General features: G+C 40.4%; 1 protein-coding gene across 4 annotated transcripts in view; it reads left to right on the forward strand.

The window, feature by feature from the left end:
- Nucleotides 1–15,361, forward strand: part of ANK3 (ankyrin 3) — a 686,669-nt gene that overhangs the window by 494,461 nt on the left and 176,847 nt on the right. For all 4 annotated transcript variants that reach the window (XM_036828058.1, XM_036828063.1, XM_036828060.1 and 1 more), the window contains one exon: nucleotides 2,373–2,471. In XM_036828058.1, coding sequence (XP_036683953.1) covers nucleotides 2,373–2,471 — 99 coding nt within the window. The remainder of the gene's footprint in view (nucleotides 1–2,372; nucleotides 2,472–15,361) is intronic.

Raw genomic sequence — 15,361 nt, forward strand, 5'->3', positions numbered from 1 at the left:
TGTCATATCCCACTCTGAGCTCGGTAAGCTCTCCTGTTGGACTGTGTTTCCTATAGACCTAATCTGATGCTCTATCTGCTGTCTCAGGCCTAGAATTCATCCATAGTGCTGCTTGGCTCATTTACATACTTGCACTCAGACAACAGAGACAAGCAAGACCGTCAGAAAGTTTCTTTCTGCCAGCTTTCATTCATACCCAAAATCATCCACCCCAAAGAGGGCCAAAGCATATACAATGCACAGCCTCTATAGTTTTAATTCCTCTTTTGTCACCTGTTACACACCGTTGAAACCGTCAGCCACAAGCTGATAGGTCTAGAGCAGAGATCAACCAAATACTGCCCACAGGCCAAATCCAGCCCACCAGCTGTTTTTGTAAATAAAGTTTTATTGGAACACAGACACTCCCATTTCTGTGCATATCACGTGGGGCTGCTTTATCACCACAAAGGCAGCACCGACAAATTGCAATGAAGATGGTATGGCCTGCAAAGCCAGAAATACTTGATATCTGGCCCTTTGTAGAAAAAGTATGCCTACCACTTGGTCTAGAGCAATGATACTAGTCCTGTCCACTCCCCACCAGCATGACTAAAGCATATCTGTTTTACTCAGATCTCTTTCTCCTTCTTTGACTTAACAAACTAATTATTGTAGAACTGATTTATACTTTAGCACCTGAGAATAATGAGGTAAAGAGCTGTTCACATGGGAGAACATATAATGACTAAAAGCATTTAACTAGAAAAGCTTATAGAAAATACAAAAGAATGTGTTAAACAACTCTCCATGAGGATGCAACTACACAATAAATTCCCCAGTTTTTTCAATAAATATGTGGGCATGGAAAAAAGAAGGTGGAATAGGGCATCTCTGGAGATTTTAAAAGAGATTTAAGGGACATTTCAACCTAATGCAAGTTGTGGATATTCTAATCTGAACCACTGTACAGAGATAATTGGGGATAATGGGAGAATGTAAACATTGACAGATCTTGGCTTTTTGAAAGAATTATTTTTACTTAGATAAAGTTAATGATATTGTTATTATTTGTTTACAAATATCCTTATATGTTAGAGATAATTAAGTTGCAGTAATTGGGGGTGAAATAATATGATGCCTAGGATTTTCTTTCTCCTCTTAAACTCCTTCAGGCAGAAAAATATAGCAGGGAGTATAGAAGAAATAATATTGGCAAAAGTTTGACAATTATTGAACCAGAGTGATGAGTACATGAAGCTCATTATGGCTTTCTCTCAAACTTTGTGTCTGTTTGAAAATTTTCATTTTAAAGTGTTTTTTCAAAAGCATAAGTTTAAGAGTCATATTTTAATTTGAATCCTGGTTTTGCCAGCTGTTTCTAATCCGTAAAATGGTCATTGTGATTCAGATTGTATGGGACATTGTGAGGATTATGAAAACTAAATGAGATAGTAAAGAGTTTAACGCAGTGCAGCATAATTCACAGGAAATGAATCAATACCTGGTAGCTATTATATTGTATCTGCCATCACATGACGAGAATGTAACCCCTTATGAGCCTCGTTCATTTATCGTGTAATTGACTTTTGTGAACTGCAGACCTTAAACCCATATTGTTGCTACACAAGAAGAAGGAGCCAAAATAGAGAATGTTTTCACTATGTGCACATATTTCCTTGACAGTCTGGAAATAATCACAGCACCTGTCAGATGAGTGGAGGAAAGGACTATGGTATCCAGGGGATCTTGATTGGAATGTCAGATTGTCCTGACAATATGTCTATTCCTCAACGGTAGTTTAAAAAAAAAAAAAAATCAACATAGTCATTTTTCTGTGAGATTGCTAATAAATGCCTGTGAACACTTTTTAGCCCACCGTGCATGGGAAGCCCTGTGACCGTGTAGGGCACTGACAGACTTCCCAGTTTGAGTTCCTCTTGTCTTTCCTTGACAACTTGTACTCAGATGACACAGAGCAGGCTCTGAGTAACATGACACTCCTTTCAGGAAGTCTCAGCTAACTAATCAGCCACTTAGTCAACCATTCAGTAGCCAGTATGCATCACACACATTAACAGGAAAACATGTTGACTTAAATGTGCAGGGTGTTAGAACAAAAACTATCACCATCTCATCCACCAATGATGTCAATCAAATGAAATAAACTTGGACCCTACCCCACAGAGTGTGTCCCTTAAAATTCATCCCTTTTTGAGGTCTCCTTCTGAGTAAAATTACCGTCAGATAGAGATGTTGGGAAGTATTCTGTTCACAATAGATATTTTTTAAAAAGGTAAGAAAAGTGTGAGGATGTGTTGGGGAAGGTTTAGGAAGCAATGTTTTGGTTAAACTCAAGATAACACTGTACTTTTTTTTCTGTTCTTCTACAGAATGACATCACTCCTTTACATGTTGCATCAAAACGAGGAAACGCCAATATGGTAAAACTATTGCTTGATCGAGGAGCTAAAATTGATGCCAAAACAAGGGTAAGAGTGCAACTTATGTACATGCTTACGCTTATTTTCAGGAAGCAGGAATACTTCTCCTAATACTTTTGTTGCTGGTTCAGCCCTGGCTTTATCTTTATTTCCTTTGTTGTAGTCTCTTTAAAAAATGACTGCTAAGTTGATTCTTCTTAAAATGGGATAATGATCCATATTTATAAATCTTTAATACACGTTTAAATAGTACCTGGCTTTAATTATAGAAACTAAGACCTAAGTCCAGAGTTTTAGTTGAGTTAAATTTTTAAGAAGTTAATCACTACTTGATATTGCAGGCAGAGCTGTTGGGCCAGTTTGATATTAAGACTGACAGTTATTCTATTTTAAAACAAATCTGTCCCCCTTTGCACATTGCTGGTGGGAATGTAAAATGGTGCAGCCACTATGGAAAACAGTAAGGAGGTTCCTCAAAAAAGTAAAAATAGAACTAGCATATGATCCAGTAATTCTACTTTGGGGTATATACCCCCAAAGAATTGAAAGCAGTATCTTGAAGCCATATTTGCACAACCAGTTTCATTGAAGCATTATTCACAATAGCCAAGAGGTGGAAGCAACCCAAATATCCTTCGACAGATAAATGGATAAAGAAAATGTGCCGTGTACATACAGTGGAATATCATTCAGCCTTATAAGAAAATCCTGTCACATCCCACAACACGAATGAGTCTTGAGGACATTAAGCTAAGTGACAGAAGCCAGACACAAAAGAACAAATACTGTATGATCCCACTTACAGGAGGTATCAAGAGTAGACAGTCATAGAAACAGAAGTAGAATGGTGGTTGCCTGAGGCTTGGGGGACAGGGAAATAGGGAGTTGTTTAATGGGATAGAGTGTCAATATTGCAAGATAAAAGTTCTAGAGATGTTACACAACAGTGTGAATACAGTTAACACCACTAAACTGTACACTTAAAAGTGGTTAAGAAAGTAAATTTTACAGTGTGTTTTTTTACCACAATTAAAAAAAAATTTTTTTAAACACAGATTAGTCTAGCCAGGTGTTTGACATGTTGCTTGTTCTGTGTGATGCACTGTGGGTGGAGGGGAAAGCAGTGAAACTTAGAATCAAGTTGGAATCCCAGATGGTGAGCTTAGCTGGTTGACTTAGGTCGGCAATGTAACCTTCTGCATGTAATTTCTCTATCTGAAAATACAATCAACGGCCACCTTGAAGGGTTGTTGCAGTGATCAAGCTATTGTTTGTAAACTGTGTTGGCGTAAAGTAGACCAGAAATAATCTAGGCCGTTACTAGTAGAGGCACACCTCAGAGATATTGCAGGTTCGGTTCTAGACCACTGCAATAAAGCAAATATTGAAACTATGTGAGTCACAGGAATTTTTTTGTTTCCCAGTTTATATAAAAGTTATGTTTATACTATAGTCTATTAAGTGTGTAATAGCATTACCTCTTTTAAAATGTACATACTTTAAATTTAAAAAATACTTTACTGCTTAAAAATGCTAGCCATTATCTGAGCCTTTAGCAAGTCATAATCTTTTTGCAATAGTAACATAAAAATCACTGACCAGAGATCACCATAACAAACATAACAATAATGAAAAAGTTTGAAATGTTGCAAGCATTACCCAAATGTGACACAGAGGCGCAAAGTGAGCAAAGGCTGTTGGAAAAATGATGCTGATAGTCTTGCCTGATGCAGGGTTGCCACCAACCTTCAATTTGTAAAAAAAAGCAATATCTGCAAAGAGCAATAAAGCGAAGAACAATACAATGAGGCGTGCCTGTATAACTCAGAGCTCCAGTTAACATTAAACTTCTAACCAGGGATTTTCTTTTTCAGCATTTCATGTAAGAGCGAAATGTGGTCTCATAAACATCCTCCCCTCTAAGGGTTTCGGAGAGTTTTCCCTGTCCTGTAATTGTATCTCCCACAATCCTCTGGTTCCTCTTTCCAAGAATCCTGATCTCCACGTTTCTAAAACCGGCCCAGTAACCTGAACTTGATTCCCGTAGTTCCTGGATTCACTACTTTATTATTCCCTGCATGTATTCCCTCAATCCGTAAATGATGATTGAGTGCCCACTGTGGGCCAGACATAGCTGATTAACAGAGCAAGATGACAAGACACTTCCCCTACCCTCGTGAAGCCGATGGGTAGTTTGTCTGCTGTGTGCTCTGACCCAAAGGCAGCCCAGCCATGAGTATTTAGCAGGAGACCCGGACTTCTTTTTCTTGGTAACTATTAAACCTGAAAACCATGTATGTAACGTAAAAGAAACAAGGTTCCTGGAGAGGAGGAATGAAGGAAGTTGAAGGTTGACCCCCTGCAAGACTGTCTGACTGGGGAAGTAAATGGAAGAGAGGTCTCATTGCATTGTCTTGGTATTATTTGCTAAGAAACCATCACCAGTATGCTAGAACTATTGTTTTAAATGGCAGGGGTCTTCCACTGAGTACAGGCTGCTTAAAGTAGTTGTAACAATGAAAGTTAGAGAATCGTTGCTTATGCCACTTGGTTACCAATAGAGCTAATGGGTCACTTGTGAATTGGGAGAATTTTTGTGAAGAGCAAAGAGGGGTACTGGAGCCAAGGCAAAAAGAGAAGCTTGAAGAGCTATACCTGGATATCCAGCTGGGGTTTAACTGAGTGTGTGGATTAGAAATGACCTTATTTCTCCCTCTTTTGATGCAATCATCAATCACCAGAACAGCAAAATTGCTTGTCAGTCATTTTTGCATCATTTATCAAACACTTACTTACTGTATTTGGTACAGTGGGAGGAGGGCAGGGTATAGGAGACTCAGGTCCCACCTTAAAGGGGCACGTGGTGTCACAGGGGAGGGCCAGGATGAAAACATACAAACACTTCTGGATAAAAGCATCAGACATACGGAATACTGGACATAGGCGAATTCAGTATACACTTAGCTTCTATGCCCTTTTGCCTCCCTGTTCTGAAAGGCTGTCTTATTTTAAACAAGATGTAGACTTCTTTTTACCATGCATTCATTTTCAACGTGGCGTTACTTTTCTTCTGTGTTATATGAGTGCCATGTGGATGTGAAGGAGACTTGGAAAACCGAGAACAGAGAAGCCTGTCATTCTTCTATTGTTGTCCTGCAGGGGGTGCGGGGTGTCACTCGGGCACAGACTGAATTCCTGGCAGACCCTATGGAGGAGAGCATAGTACATACCCCAAATATGTCAGCTATTTTGTGTTCTCCCCATCAGAGCTTCCCTTCTCTCTTGCTGAAATGACTGAGTGGTGACTGGGTGTGTGGGTGAAAGGGGGAGAGCCATAAAATGTCAGAAAGCCCTGGGGACAAGCCTCAAAATGGAAAGCAAATTTTTTTATAAATACAAGTTCTAATGACTCAATCCAGTAGCTCTTTAGAAAATAAATATTGTTATCCACCCATCTACTTCCTGCCAGGTACTTCCTACTTCTGTAGCTACCTTGTTGCATCAACAGTCTGACCTGCTGCACACCAGTCCCCTTGGGTTTAGAGACAGGAAAACGAACCTGGGTTTCACCCCAGGGGCCAGCACACTCTAAGGGACCTCGTTGACTTGCTCTGTTCCCTGTGCACGCCTTATCGACCTAATAAAGGATTCAGTTTAAAAGCAGACTCTTCTTAGTGCCCTTTCAGTCAGCGAAATAATCTTGAATTGTGGTCAGAGTAATTTAAGTAGGATCTGAGAGAGATCTGACCAGCTGGAAAAGCAGGATGAGAGTGAATTTTTTTTTTTTTACCCTAGTGCCTGACCTCTAGTCTTAAGTGTGACTAGCAAGTGAGATCATGACCTGAGGAAAGTAGATCCTCCTGAGTCTTAGTTTCCATCTCAGTACAGACAGTGGGTTGTTCCCAGTGATTTCCCAAGCTCTCCCAGCTGCTGGGGCACTGGATGCTGTAACTTTAAGAATAATTATAGTGAAAGTCAAGATGGTGATATATGTTGGGGTGATGTGACCAAGATGGCGAAGTAGGAGACCCAAGCCCCCATCACCCAGGAAGATCAACAATTAGACAGTGATCCATGATCAAAGAGAGCTCAGGAGTCCACTTAAGAAACTCCAGCAACACAGTGGAGCAAAGAACCTGAGACTACTGCACAAAAAGCGAAGGAAGAAGGGCTTCATTTTGCCTGCGTCATCCGTTCCCCAGGCCAGCACTGCTCAGGGCCAAGAGTGAACCTCCCCAACTAGAAGGAGTTCCCCTCACCAAGAAAGGGAGAGTGGGGTGAGCCGCCAGCTTCTCCAGCCTTTTGGGGCACTGAGCAAAGGACCCACTTGGGTTTCACCCCACCCAGAGACTGGCAAAGCTGAGATGAATAGAGATGGGGAGGAACAAGGAAAAAGAGCAAGGGCTACCAGCATCAGCCACGCAGCAGAAGTGATTGTGGTTCCCTGTGACCTGCTCTGCAGACCCCAGCACCTTTTGCCACCGAAGTAACTGATGGCCAGCACAGCGGCCACAGACCCCCTGCAGATGTCACTGGTTTTTGCCCCACAGATGCTCACATTTGCAGACACCAGCCACCTGAGTCCCTCCCTGCTCTTTACCTCCCACTGGCCCGCTGGGGCCCAGGATCCCCACCAGCAGCCAGCCCAGGCCACACAAGTACAAGACGCCAGCCTAGACCCCCGTGGGTGACCCTCACTTCTGTGCGTGTGCTTGGGGCTGGCCCCTCCAGCTGTGCCCTTGCACACTGCCGGCCTGACCCTCATCACAGGCTTCTACTGCTGTAAGCACACCCGTGGCAAGATCCTGCAGCCGCGGAAGGGCAGGCCAACTACCAAGGCCCTCGCAGCTGCTTGTGGACCTGAATTTGGCTCTGGCTCTTGTCACTGGCCTCCACCACTCCGCACACGTGCCGCTAACCCCCCAGCTGTGCACCTGCATGCTCCCGACCAGACCCTCATGCCTCCACTGCCAGGCACTCCCCTGGGGAGACCCTGAAGCCACAGGAGTGCACACCAATCGCCAGGGCCCCCATGGCTCTTCTGGGCCAGACCTGGCCCTATCTCCTGTTACTGGCCTGCACCACCAGGCTCACCTACAATGGGCCCCTCCAGCTGTGTACCTGCATGCCTCCAGCCTGACTCCCGATACCAGCCTCCACTGCAGTGCACCCGTGGTGTGATCTTGCAGCCACAGTAATGAATGCTGACAGCCTAGGGCCCCCACGGTTGCCAGTGGGCCTGCAGTTAGCCCAGACCCTTGCAGCTGGCCCTTGCCCCCATCTCTATGTGTATGTCTCAAACGAGCACTTGGCACTACATAGGCATCTGCAGTTGGCCCCTGCAACCGAGTCTGTACACACCACCAATTCCAGCCACCACCAGTGCCTGCCCAGATCCCAAGCCACTGGACCTCTGGTGCCACTGAGGTCTCCAACAGCCCTTGCAGTCACTATGGTCAATGCTGTGGACCCCAGTGGCCTGAGCGGATGAGACATCACCCCCACCGCCCAATCCTGCATTTGGCACCCTGCACCAGTAGACCCAAGGTCAGAGCATGCTCCCACCTGCAGATGAAGGTCTTTCCATACCAAAGTCAACCCATGAAGTCTGGAAGAGGTGACTGCTTCTTTAAATGCACCGCATCGGTGCAGGGCTGCAAGGATCATAAAGGATCAGGGTAACATGACACCACCAAAGGAACACAGTAAGCTTTCAGCAACTGAAAGAAATGGAGAAATGGAGATATAAGAATTGCCCAACAAAGGATTCAAAATAACTGTTCTTAAGATGCTCAGAGAGCTACAAGAAAACACAGGTAAACAATTTAACAAAATGAGGGGAAAAATACAAGAACAAAATGAGAAGTTCAATACAGAGATAGAAAACATAAAAAAACAACCAAACAGAAATTTTGGAGCTAAAGATTACAGTGACTGAAATGAAGAATTCAGTAGAGAGCTTCAACAGCAGAGTGGACCAAGTAGAAGAAAGAACATCTGAAACTATCCAATCAGAAGAACAAAAGAAAAAGGAATAAAAAGGAATGAAGAAGGGACTTCCTTGGTGGGCCAGTGGGTAAGACTCCAAACTCCCAATGCAGGGAGCCTGGGTTCGATCCCTGTTTGGGGAACTAGACCCTGCATGCCACAACTAAGAGTTTGCATGCCGCAACTAAAGAGTCTGCATGCCACAACTAAAGATCCCACATGCTGCAATGAAGATCCCACATGCCACAACTAAGACCTGGCACAGCCTAAATAAATAAATAAATAAATATTTTTAAAAAAAGGAATGAAGAAAACTTACAGGACTTACAGGACACTATTAAGTGAAAACAATCTACCCATCATGAGGGTCCCAGAAGAAGAGAGAGAATCACTGATGACTTAATCAGTAAATTAGATTGATGACACCACCCTCAAATCTGGGAAGTTACTCAGAGTCAGCAGGGGAGGAGACTAGACAAAGAAGGTGGTGCCCCTGAAATATAGGAATTGGAGGGTTTTTTTAAATTATTAAAACACCCACTGGTTTTATGGGACAAAAAAAACACTAGACCTTTACTGATTAACTGATAAAGCTTCAATATAGCATTTAAACTGCATTTCCAAAAGGTATTTTGGAACATTTCAATAAAGGTCAGCAATCCCACTTTTGGGTATATATCCAAAGGAAATGAAATCACTATCTTGAAGAGATACCTGCACTCCCATGTTCATTGCAACATTATTCACAATTGCCAAGACATGGAAACAACCTAAGTATCCATCAGTGACATCAATGGTCAATATATATGGAATGTTACTCAACCTTAAAAATAAAAGGAAATCCTGCCATTTGCAACAACATGGATGGGCCTTGAGAGCGTTATGCTGAGTGAAATAAGTCAGACAGAGAAGGACAGCTACTATGTGATATCACTTAGATGTGGAATCTGAAAACATTGAACTCATAGAACAGAGAATGGCATGGTTGCCAGGGGCTGAGAGATGGGGGAAATAGGGAAATGTTGGTCAGACAATACAGAATGTCAGTTATAAGATGAATAAGTTCAAGGATCTAAGGTACATCATGGTGACTGAAGTTAACACTACTGTATTGTACCCGTAATGATACTGTATTGTACACTCAAACGTTGCTGTGAGAGCAGAGCTTTCATATTTTCACCATAACAACAACAATATAATTTATGAGGTAATAGTGGTGGCAGATGTGCCAAGATATATACACACGTCAAGGCAAATGCTTCAATCTGGTCTATATGCAGCATCCTAATTTGTTTCTTTATAGAAATGCTTTGCTGAGAATGACTACTTACAGTAGCTGCTATTTCTTTCAATTTAACTCTCTCTGCAAAGCTAGCATGTGTATTTGTATCCTTTTTGAAGGAAGATACTTTGCAATGGGTGGTCTCTTGTCATTTTTATTCTCCTTTGCATCAATTCACAGCCAAATCAGAGGCTCAATATGGACCCTTAGTTAGAACCAGGTTAAGACTTTGTGACAACTTCTGAGTTCTCCATCTCCTTTCACTGACTCTTCTCCATCCAATAATAAAGGCAGCTGTGCTTTTATTTAGTGCTTCAGAGAACATTCAGGAGTTCCAGGTAGAATTCCTAATAATAATACTCTGATTCCCAGAATGCTACTCTAACCATTCCTCTTCCAACTTCCAGCCTTTCTAGCAAGGTGCCATTGCCCACATCCCCATATAACCCCATTACTACAATATCACATCCAAAGCTACACCCTGACATTCAGCAGCACATGTCCATCTTAATATCTCTAGCACTTAGCACACTTCCTGGCACATACTAGATGTTTAATAAGTATTTGCTGAGTGTATAAATAAGACACACTTCTTAATGTTACATTTGCCAAAAGATCTTACTTTATTTGACTTTATATTAGTCCTGTGATCATGTAATTTTGCTCCCTGAAGTTAATGGCATCCAGTGGTTTTATAAGAATAAAGGTATGTGTGCATAGGTAGATAAGGTGTTTTCAGAGTATCTCAAATCTGTCAGTTGTTAAATTCTTACTATTCTGGGAAGGTATCAGGAGTCACTTAGATGTCCTGTAGTTTTAGCTTATCTTTTCCCAGACGTGCAACTGGTTATATTTCTCAGGTTAAATATGAAGGAAGAATAAATATTGGTATTGAGTTTTGCTTTTATTGTATTTGCAGAGTGTGATTGCCTTGGTTAAAAATAAATCCTTAAAGAAAATATTAAGTATTTCATAGTCATAAAATAATCTCTGTCAAAGAGAAAATTCTAATACAATACTTGCTCCTTGGAGTTCTAACATAGACATGTTGACAAGAGCATTTGAAATAATGCAGAAGACTCTGGGTTTCTCCATTAGTCAAAACTAATTTGAAAATATTTCTTTATGTCATTCAAAAATATATTCATTTTTTATTTTTATATCATAAATATTAAAAGTTAATTGAAAGTATTTATTTGGATTCACAGAAGGACAAGGGCACCCTCCCCAAATTTTGCTGTAAAACTTAAATTGCTCGAAGAAAAATAACATCTTAATAAAAAAAAAAAAAGAACAAACAAGTAATCATGAAATTCTCTTAGCTTCCAAACATGAAAATCTCTTTGAAGGAAAGAATGTTTTTGAGAGTTGCAAAGAGTTCTGAGAACATGACAGAGGCATCTTTTTTCTTCTCTTTCTCTCTTTCCTAATGATTTTACACCATGTTGGAGCCCTCATTTGCCTTACCAAATTAGAGACCTGAAAGAATTGGGTAACTTTCGTGTGCCACTGAAGCCTGGCTCTCTTGAAGAATCTACAAAGCAGCCTCAGGACAGTTATTATTTTAGTTAACTGCTATATGGTTTCAAGTGCTGGTGCTCAGAAAGTAATCTACTATTTCTCCTGTTTTCCCTGGGTGTATGTTGGTAATGTTCACATCCTATTTCTTTTAAATAACTCTATATCTATTAGGCACACAAGCACTCTACAGTTATCAACTATAAACGTCTTCCAGTTACTCTCCTTCCTTAAAGGACAGATACAATAAATGTCATTACTGGTTTTTTTTTTAAATTGGGAATCTTAATGTGAATTGTTTTTTTCCCCATGTAACATCTTCTAAAGACTGTATAAAAAGCAACTTTACATATTTAAAATTATATTTTATAATCAGTTATTCTGTTTCTGTTTACTGAAAATTCAAGAATTCTCTCATCTATATAGAAGGAATATTCCTAAAGTAGTGTATGATCAAAACAAACACAAACTCTGATGGTATAGTGTGTAGAAGCCACATATTCATGTTTTTTCTCAAATGTAAAGTTCTGGCTTTAAATAATGATAAGAGTAGTTTGTACTGAACTGAGCCTTCTGCTGATAAAAATCATAAACTCTGGAAAAATATTTATTGTTTTTTTTTTTTTTTAATTCTTGGCTGCATTGTATCTGTTGCTGCGCGTGGGCTTTCTCTAGTTGTGACGAGCGAGGGCTACTCTTCGTTGCGGTGCGCAGGCTTCTCATTGCGGTGGCTTCTCTTCTTGCGGAGCATGGGCTCTAAGCGTGCGGGCTTCAGTAGTTGTGGCGTGTGGGCTCAGTAGGTGTGGCTTATGGGCTCTAGAGCACAGGCTCAGTAGTTGTGCCGCATGGGCTTAGTTGCTCCGCAGCATGTGGGATCTTCCTGGACCAGGGATCGAACCCGCGTCCCCTGCATTGGCAGGCAGGTTCTTTTTTTTTTTTTTAATAACATCTTTATTGGAGTATAATTGCTTTACAATGATGTGTTAGTTTTTGCTTTATAACAAAGTGAATCAGTTATACATATACATATACCCCCCCGTATCTCCTCCCTCTTGCGTCTCCCTCCCATACTCCCTATCTCACCCCTCTAGGTGGTCACAAAACACGGAGCTGATCTCCCTGTGCTATGCAGCTGCTTCCCACTAGCTATCTATTTTACATTTGGTAGTGTATATATGTTAATGCTACTCTCTCACTTTGTCCCAGCTTACCCTTCCCCCTCCCCGTGTCCTCAAGTCCATTCTCTACATCTGCGTCTTTATTCCTGTCCTGCCCCTAGGTTCTTCATAACTTTTTTTTTTTTTTTAGATTCCATATATATGTGTTAGCATACAGTATTTGTTTTCCTCTTTCTGACTTACTTCACTCTGTGTGACAGACTCTAGGTCCATCCACCTCACTACAAATAACTCAATTTCATTTCTTTTTATGGCTGAGTAATATTCCATTGTATATATGTGCCATATCTTCTTTATCCATTCATCTGTCGATGGACACTTAGGTTGCTTCCATGTCCTGGCTATTGTAAATAGAGCTGCAGTGAACATTGTGGTACATGACTCTTTCTGAATTATGGTTTTCTCAGGATATAGGCCCAGTAGTGGGATTGCTGGGTTGTATGGTAGTTTGATTTTTAGTTTTTTAAGGAACCTCCATACTGTTCTCCATAGTGGCTCTATCAATTTACATTCCCACCAACAGTGCAAGAGCGTTCCCTTTTCTCCACACCCTCTCCAGCATTTATTGTTTCTAGATTTTTTGATGATGGCCATTCTGACCGGTGTGAGATGATACCTCATTGTAGTTTTGATTTGCATTTCTCTAATGATTAATGATGTTGAGCATTCTTTCATGTGTCTGTTGGCCATCTGTATATCTTCTTTGGAGAAATGTCTATTTAGGTCTTCTGCCCATTTTTGGATTGGGTTGTTTGTTTTTTTGTTATTGAGCTGCATGAGCTGCTTGTAAATCTTGGAGATCAATCCTTTGTCAGTTGCTTCATTTGCAAATATTTTCTCCCATTCTGAGGGTTGTCTTTTGGTCTTGTTTATGGTTTCCTTTGCTGTGCAAAAGCTTTTAAGTTTCATTTGGTCCCATTTGTTTATTTGTGTTTTTATTTCCATTTCTCTAGGAGCTGGGTCAAAAAGGATCTTGCTGTGATTTATGTCATAGAGTGTTCTGCCTATGTTGTCCTCTAAGAGTTTGATAGTGTCTGGCTTTACACTTAGGTCTTTAATCCATTTTGAGTTTATTTTTGTGTATGGTGTCAGGGAGTGTTCTAATTTCATACTTTTACATGTACCTGTCCAATTTTCCCAGCACCACTTATTGAAGAGGCTGTCTTTTCTCCACTGTATATGCTTGCCTCCTTTATCAAAGATAAGGTGACCATATGTGCGTGGATTTACCTCTGGGCTTTCTATCCTGTTCCATTGATCTATATTTCTGTTTTTGTGCCAGTACCAAACTGTCTTGATTACTGTAGCTTTGTAAGATAGTCTGAAGTCAGGGAGCCTGATTCCTCCAGCTCCATTTTTCGTTCTCAAGTTTGCTTTGGCTATTCGTGGTCTTTGTGTCTCCATACAAATTGTGAAATTTTTTGTTCTAGTTCTGTGAAAAATGCCAGTGGTAGTTTGATAGGGATTGCATTGAATCTGTAGATTGCTTTGGGTAGTAGAGTCATTTTCACAATGTTGTTCTTCCAATCCAAGAACATGGTATATCTCTCCATCTATTTGTATCATCTTTAATTTCTTTCATCAGTGTCCTATAATTTTCTGCATACAGGTCTTTTGTCTCCTTAGGTAGGTTTATTCCTAGATATTTTATTCTTTTTGTTGCAATGGTAAACGGGAGTGTTTTCTTAATTTCACTTTCAGATTTTTCATCATTAGTATATAGGAATGCAAGAGCTTTCTGTGCATTAATTTTGTATCCTGCTACTTTACCAAATTCATTGATTAGCTCTAGTAGTTTTCTGGTGGCAGTTTTAGGATTCTCTATGTATAGTATCATGTCATCTGCAAACAGTGACAGCTTTACTTCTTCTTTTCCGATTTGGATTCCTTTTATTTCTTTTTCTTCTCTGATTGCTGTGGCTAACACTTCCAAAACTATGTTGAATAATAGTGGTGAGAGTGGGCAACCTTGTCTTGTTCCTGATCTTAGTGGAAATGGTTTCAGTTTTTCACCACTGAGGACAATGTTGGCTGTGGGTTTGTCATATATGGCCTTTATTATGTTGAGGAAAGTTCCCTCTATGCCTACTTTCTGCAGGGCTTTTATCATAAATGGGTGTTGAATTTTGTCGAAAGCTTTCTCTGCATCTATTGAGATGATCATATGGTTTTTCTCCTTCAATTTGTTAATATGATGTATCACGTTGATTGATTTGCGTATATTAAAGAATCCTTGCATTCCTGGAATAAACCCCACTTGATCATGGTGTATAATCCTTTTAATGTGCTGTTGGATTCTGTTTGCTAGTATTTTGTTGAGGATTTTTGCATCTATGTTCATCAGTGATATTGGCCTGTAGTTTTCTTTCTTTGTGACATCTTTGTCTGGTTTTGGTATCAGGGTGATGGTGGCCTCGTAGAATGAGTTTGGGAGTGTTCCTCCCTCTGCAATATTTTGGAAGAGTTTGAGAAGGATAGGTGTTAGCTCTTCTCTAAATGTTTGATAGAATTCGCCTGTGAAGCCATCTGGTCCTGGGCTTTTGTTTGTTGGAAGATTTTTAATCACAGTTTCAATTTCAGTGCTTGTGTGTTTGTAGATTTTTTGATGGTGGCCATTCTGACTTGTGTGAGGTGATACCTCATTGTAGTTTTGATTTGCATTTCTCTAATGATTAATGATGTTGAGCATCCTTTCATGTGTTTGTTGGCAATCTGTATATCTTCTTTGGAGAAATGTCTATTTAGGTCTTCTGCCCATTTTTGGAATGGGTTATTTGGTTTTTTTGATATTGAGCTGCATGAGCTGCTTATAAATTTTGGAGATTAATCCTTTGTCAGTTGCTTCTTTTGCAAATATTTTCTCCCATTCTGAGGGTTGTCTTTTTGTCTTCTTTATGGTTTCCTTTGCTGTGCAAAAGCTTTTAAGTGTCATTAAGTCCCATTTGTTTATTTTTGTTTCTATTTCCATTTCT

This window comes from Balaenoptera musculus, chromosome 16 (genome assembly GCF_009873245.2).
Source record: "Balaenoptera musculus isolate JJ_BM4_2016_0621 chromosome 16, mBalMus1.pri.v3, whole genome shotgun sequence".
NCBI lineage: Eukaryota > Metazoa > Chordata > Mammalia > Artiodactyla > Balaenopteridae > Balaenoptera > Balaenoptera musculus.